The sequence below is a fragment of the Acomys minous genome (genome assembly GCF_964271855.1).
Source record: "Acomys minous genome assembly, chromosome: 6".
Classification (NCBI taxonomy): Eukaryota; Metazoa; Chordata; class Mammalia; order Rodentia; family Muridae; genus Acomys; species Acomys minous.
Genome location: NC_140487.1, coordinates 77,533,444 through 77,542,733, shown reverse-complemented (window position 1 = coordinate 77,542,733; position 9,290 = coordinate 77,533,444). Strand labels below are relative to the sequence as shown.

Here is a 9,290-nt window from a genome sequence, read left to right as displayed (position 1 = left end):
TTTGGGGGCATATTTCTGCTCCATTGAAGTATATACATACCCTCCTGCAAGTACTGCACTAGCTGGTGTCTTCTGTTTTTAGACAGGATCTCACGTAGCCTGGGGTGCCTTAGAACTTATGTAGCCAAAGATGTCTTTGAACTCAACTCCTGGCCTTCTTGCCTCTCTGTCCCAAGTGCTGAAATTACAGGCATATATCTCCCTGGCTTTGTGAGTACTAAGCAAGCACTCTGGCCGTTGAGCTACATTCCTATTCCTGCACCATCTTAAGGGTTTATTTATTCTTATTTTATGTGCACTTTGCTTCCATGTATGTCTGTGTGAAGGTGTTAGATCCCCTGGAGCTGGAGTTATAGACAGACAGTTGTGAGCTGCTATGGAGGTGCTGGGAACTGAACCTGGGTCCTCTAGAAGAGCAGCCAGTCCCCTTAACCACTGAGCCATCTCTCCAGTCCTTCCTGTACCATCTTAATAACTAGAATAATCCAACTGTATACCCAGTTTCAAAGAATGACCTGTCACTAAGGAATTTATGCATCCACTCACAACAGTGAAGCCTCCTGACTGCGTTTCTCTCCATGGCCTCATCACTATAACGTCAGGGATGAACTTTATCAGAGATAAACTACATTAAAAACACAGCACCATGCCAGGTAACAGTCCAACTTCATTCTTTTGCATATGGCTACTCAGTTTTCCCAGCACTATTTGTTGAAAAACTATTTTCTGATTAATTGGTGTTGGTATCTTTATTGAAAGCAAATTGACAAAGTAGGCATGTTGTCATAAACCTTTAATGTCAGCATTAGAGAGGAAGAAGCAGGCAGATTTCTTTAAAGGCAGCCTAATTTACATAGAGAGTTTCAGGCCAACCAAGGCTATAAATTAAGCGCCTATCTCAAAACAAAAACAACAACACCCTCCCTCCCCCCACACACAAAAAAATCTTAAACAAAAATAAACTGGCCATAAGTAAAAACAAGCCCATAAACAAATGGCTTTATTTTTAAGCTTTCTATTCTAGCCCGTCAGTTTATATATTTTTTTCTTTCTTTCTTTCATCTTTTTTCCAAGACATGGCTTCTCTCTGTAGCCTTAACTGTCCTGGACCCTCTTTATATACCAGGCTGCCCTCGAACTCAGAGATCCATCTGCCTCTGCTTTCCAGAGAGCTGAGATTACAGGTGTGTGTCACCACGCCCAGCTCTTATATGTCTTTTTTATAATACTCTTTTTATTCTTAGTTTGGGTTTTTTTTTTTATTTGGTTTGGTTTTCAAAGATAGGGTTTCTCCATGTAGCCCTGGCTGTCCTGGAACTCACTCTGTAGACCAAGCTGGCCTTGAACTCACAGAGATCTACCTGCCTCTGCCTCCCAAGTGCTGGGATCAAAGCATTACACCATCACTTCCCAGCCTGATACCACTTTTTTTTTTTTAAAGATTTACTTATTTGGAGCTTGAGAGATGGTTCAGGGGTTAAGAGCAGTTGCTCCTCTTCCAGGGGACCTGAGTTCTGTCCCCAGCACCCCATAGCAGCTTGTAACTGTCTGTGATTCTGGTTCCAGTGAATTCGCCTCCCTCTTCTGGTCTCTGTGGTGCCAGGGATGTACATGGTACACAGAAACATACATAAGTAAAAGCCCATACCATACATATGCATTTCAAAAATCATTATAAAAATTTTTATTTGTATTTAAATTTTCAGATCTTTAAGTGCTTGCCTGGATGTGTGTTATGGCCTCATGTACACACCAGGAGTTCAGTTGAGGGTATCAGATCCCCCGGAGCTGGAGTTCTGAATGGCTGTTAGCCACCATGTGTGCTCCTAACTGTTGAGCCGTCTCTCCACTCCTCCCCTATCCATGGCGTTTTAATAAGAAGAGCTTTTCGGTGTACACTGGTAGTACATTTTTGAAGTTGAGAAGGGTGAACCCTCCAATTTGGCTTCTTGGAGCCCCTCATAAGTCCACATGGATTTGAAGATTGGCTTCTCTGTCTCTGTGAAAGATGCTATGAGATTTTAATTAATTATTTTCAGTATTGGGGATTCTACACAGAGCCTTGTACATGCTAGGTGAGGTACCGAACTACATTCCTAGACCTTAAGGAGTGTTTAATTCTTTCAAGGTAAAGTCTTTCCCTTGGCCTGAAGTTGCTCTGGAGCCCAGGAAGACCTTGTCCTTATGATCCTCATGCCTCATTCTCCTGAGGAGCTGACATTCCAGGCCTGGGCTACAGGCCAGGGAAGGCTGCTAAATTTTTGAGAGGGAGAGTGACAAATCTATAGTGCAGTTTATGTAGTATTAACCCCTTAACTATTTTGACACTGCCTAGCCTTGAGCACTGATTTAAGGCTCTTTTAATTTCTTTCCTTAGTATTTTAGGTTTCTAAATATTCTTAATATGTATACATGTGTGCAAGAGTGTATATATGTGTACCATGTGCATGATGGAGCTCAAGGAAGTCAGACAACTGCATTGAATTTCCTGGAACTGGAGTTGTTTCCATATATGGATACTGGGACTCAAACCTGGGTCTTCTGCAAGAACAAGTGCTCCTAACTGCTGAGGTGGCCCCCTCGTCTCTATTTTGTGGTTTTGGATGCATAGGTTTTTCACTTTCCTTGGTCAAAGTTACTCAAAAGTACTTAATTCTTTGAAATGTCAGCATAAATGGAAACAGTGTCTTAATTTCCTTTTAAGGTTGTTTGTTGCTGCTTTATAAAAACACAACTGATCATTTCATTATTTTTTTTTTGAAGGGCAGAAAGCGTGGTACAGAAGTTGCTGACTCGGGGCTCAGTTAGTTAGGGCCAGGACAAGCCTTCAGTTTCACACCCGTGCTGCTAACCCCTCTGAGGTGGCTTCCTTGGCCTCTGTTCATTTTGCCTCTTCCCTTTGCTTAATGCTCTTATTTGAAAAACAAGAAACACTGGAAAAGGAAAGAACTGGAACATGCAACCATTATGCTCCAGGTTCTGGCCAGTGCAACAACTGAGCTGTAAGGGGGTACTACTGCCTCAGGGACACCCATGGAGATCTGATAGATGCTTTCATGCCAATCCTCCACAAGTGAAGGGCCCAAAGGCAAATCACAAAAGTCAACCATGATTATGTGACCTCAGAATGCCAAGATATTTGAAGAGAATGACTCAGAAATCAAGAAGCTACATGTAGCAAATCAAGTCCTGTAATGCCTTGTTAACCCAAGGGAGCTTCTCGTGGCCCTGACAAAGGAATTGTGCCAGGACATGTAGACAGGGCTACAGCTCTTGAACTGGCATCTTAGCTCCATGCAGCAGACCAGGAACGCATCAAGTCATGCTGACTCATCTTCACTAGATTTTGGCAGTCTTGGTGAATCTGCAGGAAGGGATGGACCAGCTGGATAGGCTGAGTGCCATAAAGGACCACCAAGAAATCTCCTTCTTAGTCCTCAATGAAAACCCTCCTTTTTTATAGTCTCTTTCTACTTCCTTCCGTACCTAGGGAATAGCACATTGCTGTGTTGCCACGCCTGAGGATTTGGTGTGGTAGCTGTGGATAGCACCGTTAGGACAGCACTGGTAGCATTTCCTCTGCCTTCCTGCTTCCCTTTGTTAGGTCACAGAGTCCCCCAAAACAAACTCTGAAGTCTGGTGAATAGACTCATGTGCACACACAGACAGCTGAGAAAGGAAAGTATCTTTCATCTCTCCCTTTAGAGAAGAACATTCTGGCTCAGAGAAACATCTTACACTCTTTAGAAAAGAAAAAAAAGATTTATCATTCTATGTGTATGAATGTCTTGCCTGCATGTGTGTTTGTGAACCACCTGTGTATCTGGTGCCTGGAGAGTCCAGGAGAGGGTGTTGCAGATGGTTGTGAGGCTCCGTGTAGTGCTGGGAACTGAACATGTGTTCTCAGGAAGAACAGCTGGCGCTCTTACTGCTGAACCATCTTTCCAACCCCTGCCCTTGAGCTCTTTTCAATTCCTTCTTCTCGCTGTGCTGGCAATCCCAGCTCTCAGGAGGCTGAGGCAGGAGAGGTGCCAGGAGTTCAAGGCAAACCAGGGCTAAGTAGCAAGACTATCACAAACAACCAAAACCAAAACATCCACCTTCTATACCCAGTGGAAGGGCACTTACTATACCATAATCCTGTCACTTGCGCTCTTTCATTCTTTTTTCTTCTTTTTAAAAATCTTTAATATATTTAAAAAGAATTTTTTTAAAACCGAGCTTCTCTGTGTATCCCTAGCTATCCTGATCTCGTTCTACAGACCACCAGCCTGGCCTTGAACTCACAGAGATCTGCCTGTCTCTGCCTCCTGAGTGCTAGGATTAAAGGTGTGCACCTCCACCACCACCTGCCCCAGCTTCCCCGCCCCCCTCTCTCCTTATTTTAGAAGACGAGTCTCATGTTGTCCAGGCTCTAACTCATACAGACTAGGATGACTTTGAACTCCTCCTCTTCCCACTTCCACTTCTGAACTATTGTACCACAGGTATGTGCTACAAGTTTAGCCATGAATTTTCCTTATCCCTACCAAGAAATCCCAGGCAAGGAAATGTACACCCTTCCTTCATAACTTGAATTCATAACTTGAAGAATTACCTTTGGGCATTTTTATGGTGTGTGTGTGTGTGTGTGTGTGTGTGTGTGTGTGTGTGTGTGTGTTGGGGCAGAGACAGGTGGCTGTCTCAGCACATGTGGAACTTTCAGCCTAATGTTTGAAATACTGAGTATTCCATGAGAAAAAGCCACCAGCCTTCAAAGCTACAATGGTGCTAGGCATGGTGGCACATGCCTTTAATCCCAGCACTTGGGAGGCAGAGTCAGGTGCATCTCTGTGTTCAAAGCCAGCTAAGTCTAAATAGCAAGTTCCAGACCAGCCAGACATACATAGTAAGAACCTATCTCAGAAACTAAAATGATGCATGGTAACAACCAGCCAGAAATTAAGTGGAGGAAGCTCGCAAAGTAAAGTGTCAGTGTGATTTAGGCTCAGGGGAAGTTTTCTGTGCAGCACAGATGGGTTCAGGTTATAGCATCCATTTCATTCTTATCACAGGAAAAAAAAAGAAAAAAGAAACACTGGAGAAGATCATGATGATTTAAATTATCTTTCCTGTGAGGATGTTATGCCCTAATGATATAGGACATTTTGCTTCTTCCATAAATCTATTCTACTTTACTTTTTCCATAAATTACAAATGACTCCCTTCCAAATGGTCCTTTGCCTCCAGCTTCTTGCCCTTCATGCTATCATTGCATCATCTTACTAGTTATGAATGATTAATATCACTCCCAAGATACTTCGCACATTTTTTTGAAACAGGGTTTCTCTGTATAGCCTTGGCTGTCCTGAACTCACTTTGTAGACCAGGCTGGCCTCAAACTCACAGAGATCTGCCTGTCTCTGCCTCTGTAAGTGCTGGGATTACAGGCATGAACCACCACACCCAGCTCACTAGCACTTTTTAAAATTATCAATATTAATATCTCTGTCAAGTGAGGCTTTTTATTAATAAGCTTCCCAGTTTATCCTCAACAATATCCAGTTACCAGGCCAACCACACTCTCAGTTGCAGTCATGGTTTCCCCACATGCACTGTCTGTCTATTTCTCTCTTTCTTTCTGGTCCCTCCTAGTCACACTTTAGTAATGGATTCAAATCCCACACAATTCACTTTTCACACTGAGTTCTCTTTGCTATAAATTCCATGACACTCTCAAATATACCTCATTTTTAGCATCTAATCAAGTGATTAATATGTATGTATATGCAAGTGAACTAAATGCTATGTGGATACAAAGAGTATAAAAAGATAAGGTCCCTCTACTGGAGGAGAAAATGTTGCTGCTCTATCATGACATTGTGGATGCTTCCTGAGGGCAAGCATTGTGAGCACAGTAAAAATTAAAATCCTCATATTCTACAAGGATGCCACCGCACTTGAGTACATCCTAGGATTTTAGAGAGGCGTCTCTGTTGGTAGTTTTCATTGTCAACCCGATGCAATCTAGAATCCTGGGGGGGGGCAGGGAATCTTAACGCAAGATCTCTAGATGATGCAACCTGTTGGTGTGTCTTGTACACTAACTGATAGAGGCAGCCTGCCTACGATGAGCAGCACTATCCCCTAGGCAGGGGACCCTGGACCTTGTAAGTACAACCAGCTGCTTTAATTTCCTGCCTAAATTTCTCCCCAGTGATGGACTGCGAGCCCAGAAGAAGCCCTTTCTCCCTTAAAGTTGCCTTTGTCAGGATATTTTATCACAACAACAAGAAAGAAACTAAAACACAAAGCAAGTCCCAGAACGGAATTGAATTTCTCACATAACTCTGGGGACTCAGGTCCAACTTAAGGATGTACATGAAGTTTTGTAGCTAATTTGCTCTTACACAACAGAGGTAACAGAATCGATCTATTTCTACTATGCGGGCTAGTCTGTGAGCTATACTCTTACAGAAGTAATTAAAAAAAAAAAAAGCTGCGCTACTGAGTCGCCCAAAGGATCACAAGGAAAAGTTACTCAAGGTTAACCTCACCCTTGCTTAAGGGAGCTGTGATTCAAAGGGGCTGGCAGCCTGAAATAGTAAGGAAATAGCGGAGCTGAGTAGGGAAGGGATGTCAGGAACTTCATGGGGGCAGGTGAGCAACAAGGATTCATCCAAGACGGCCTGGTTTCCTGAGGACTAAACTGAAGGCGCACCAGAGATAGTGGTGGCAGTCACAGTCCAGACTTGACATATCTGAGCAATAAAGGCTTGGTGTTGACATGTTCTCATGCCAGCATCTGTTCCCACAGGTAACAGCAGCTACTCTGGGTGTCTCTGAGGTCATTCCCCCACATATAGCTAGAAACGGAAAAATCTGAAGAAGCAGAAACATCAAACCCCGGTTCTTCTCCACCAGGGTTCCAAGTTAAGTCGAAAGATCTGACAAAACGCAAGAAAGATTGGCGGGGCTGGGAAATTGGACAGGGATGGAGTGAAAACTCTTGCCTGCTTTAAGCATCCCCAGCCACCCTAAACCAACAGAAATGTCCTCTCCTGAAAATCATTACGTCGAACAACCGTAGGATCAACTCAGGTTCAGTCAAGTGCCTCGTAGCAGCTCTGGGACACGACTTGCAGGCATCTTTCTCCTCACTTGGCGCAGATCAAAAGCAGGGTGAAGGTTTCCAAATACCCCAACCCCAGCCCCTGAGGGCGCTTAAGCCGCCAAAGCTTGGGGCTCCTCCTCTCCAGCTTTTTTCTTCTCTTGCTCTCCCTCGCCCAGGCCCTCCCCCAGCCTCGGCGGAGGGGGGCCGGGCTTGGCTCCGCGAGGCCCGTGCATTCCAGAGAGCAGGGCCAGCTAGAGCAACAAAGGAGCCCGGTAGTCGGCAGGGAGAGCTCAGGGGGCTGCGGCGCGCTCACGCGAAGGTGGCTGCTGGGCCGCGGGCTGGCGTGGGGGCGGAGCCGAGGACCGACTCCCGCACCCCCGGCCCGCGCCTGGCCTCCATCGAGGGGCTGGGAGTTGGTTTTAATGGTGGGAGAGGGAATGGGGCTGGAGATAGGGGCCCCCGGGGGTTCCCAGAGCTGAAGACAACTCCGATCGCCAGGCGAGGGAGTCCGGAGTCTGTGCATCCTGGCCCGGGCCTGCGCTGCCCAACATGGGGCCCGGGTTCCAAAGTTTGCAAAGTTGGGAGCCGAGGAGCCCGGACGCGCGCGGCGCCTGGAGAAATCTGGCTCCAGGCTCGCGGGGTACACCAGTCGCCTAAGTAGCCTCCGCGACCCCCGGGGTCGTGTGTGTGGCCAGGGGACTCCGGGGAGCGCGGGGGCGCCTCGGCTTCTGCTGAGTTGGCGGGTTTGGCCATGGCCGCTGTCCGCCCCGTGCGTGGGCCCGCACTGGCGCCCCCGAGGCTGCTGCAGTTGCTGTTGCTGATACTGCTGGGGGGCCCGGGCCGGGGGGCGGCCTTGAGCGGGAACGCGACCGGGCCTGGGCCTCGCAGCGCCGGCGGGAGCGCCAGGAGGAACACGCCGGTGACCAGCCCGCCGCCGCCGCTGCTGAGCCACTGCGGCCGAGCCGCCCACTGCGAACCTTTGCGCTACAACGTGTGCCTGGGCTCCGCACTGCCCTACGGAGCCACCTCCACGCTGCTGGCTGGGGACTCGGACTCGCAGGAGGAAGCGCACGGCAAGCTCGTGCTCTGGTCGGGTAAGCGCGCGGGAGCCGGGACTGCAACTCAGAGGTGATGGGACGGGACACTGACGGAAAGAAAAAGCTCAGGCCTGAACTGCTGAGCGGGCGCGGCTTGCACCCGGGAGAGCTGGAGGAATGAGTCTGGAACTTTAGGGGCCAGGTTGCGTGTGGGAAAAGGAACCTCTGTGATGGAGAAGGGATGGGGGCGAAGGACCAGGGAAGCAGGTCGGTCACAAAGACCCTGAGCAACGATGGGGTAGGGGGACGCGGGGACCAGTGAGGAGGGAGCTCTCAGCCACAGCAAAGGGAGAGGAGATGAATTAGTGAAACAAGGTCCACAGGGTCTCCGGGCAGTGTTCAGACCTTGGGGAAATCTGAGTTGGAGAGAAGAAAGGGAAGGGTTAAGGTGGAAGACATTTAAGGATTTGGAGGGAAAAGGTGAGGAAAAACTTGTGAAATTGGTGAGGGGAAAAATGTTTTCTTGGAAAAACTGAAAAAAACTAAATGAGCCGTCTTGTAATCTTGATTTAGATAGTTTAGGGAACTGGTGTTTTTGCCTTGCTTTTACCCGTTTCAGTCTCCTTATCTGCAAAATGGAAACTCTGATCCACTCTGGTTAAGAGGGAGACAGTTTTAACAATTGCTTGTGGCTCTTTGGAAATGTGGAGCCTCAGGCCAGTGTGTGCTGTGGAAGAACATTAAATCTGGGATTTGGGCAGTGGCCAGGCTAGCTGAAGGTCCCATGGCCCTTTACTTGGGGTAGGATTGTGCCTGAAAACTTCAGAGTCTGCCAAACAATCCTTCCTAGATTATTCAGAATGGCTAGTTATCTATCCACCTACCTGTCGCCCAGTGTGGACTGAGGGCCTGTAGGGTGCTGGGGAGGAGCTGGCACTGTCACCTTCCCATCCCTCATCCCCACCCAGACCCCCACCTTAGCACCATGTAAAAGCTATCCTTGATGGAGCAAACCAGATGGCCTGACAGCCAGGCCTGCAGTGTCCCTAGCCTTAGCACTTACCCTGAGCCTGGTGAGGGTACTAGTGTGTAATGTGTAGGCTGTCAGCCTGGCCACTGGAGTTCTGAGCTGCAGCTGATGTTGCCTGAGGACATAAGGT

The 9,290-nt window shown here is 47.5% G+C and overlaps 1 protein-coding gene across 1 annotated transcript in view; it reads left to right on the top strand.

Annotated features, from left to right (window-relative positions):
* Nucleotides 1-7,844: 7,844 nt before the first annotated feature.
* The window catches only part of SMO (smoothened, frizzled class receptor), a gene marked incomplete at its 5' end in the record, with an annotated part of 29,524 nt that continues 28,078 nt past the window's right edge, over nucleotides 7,845-9,290 (top strand). Inside the window, one exon of the mRNA XM_084785236.1 lies at nucleotides 7,845-8,187. Within this exon, the coding sequence (XP_084641362.1) occupies nucleotides 7,845-8,187 (343 nt within the window). The remainder of the gene's footprint in view (nucleotides 8,188-9,290) is intronic.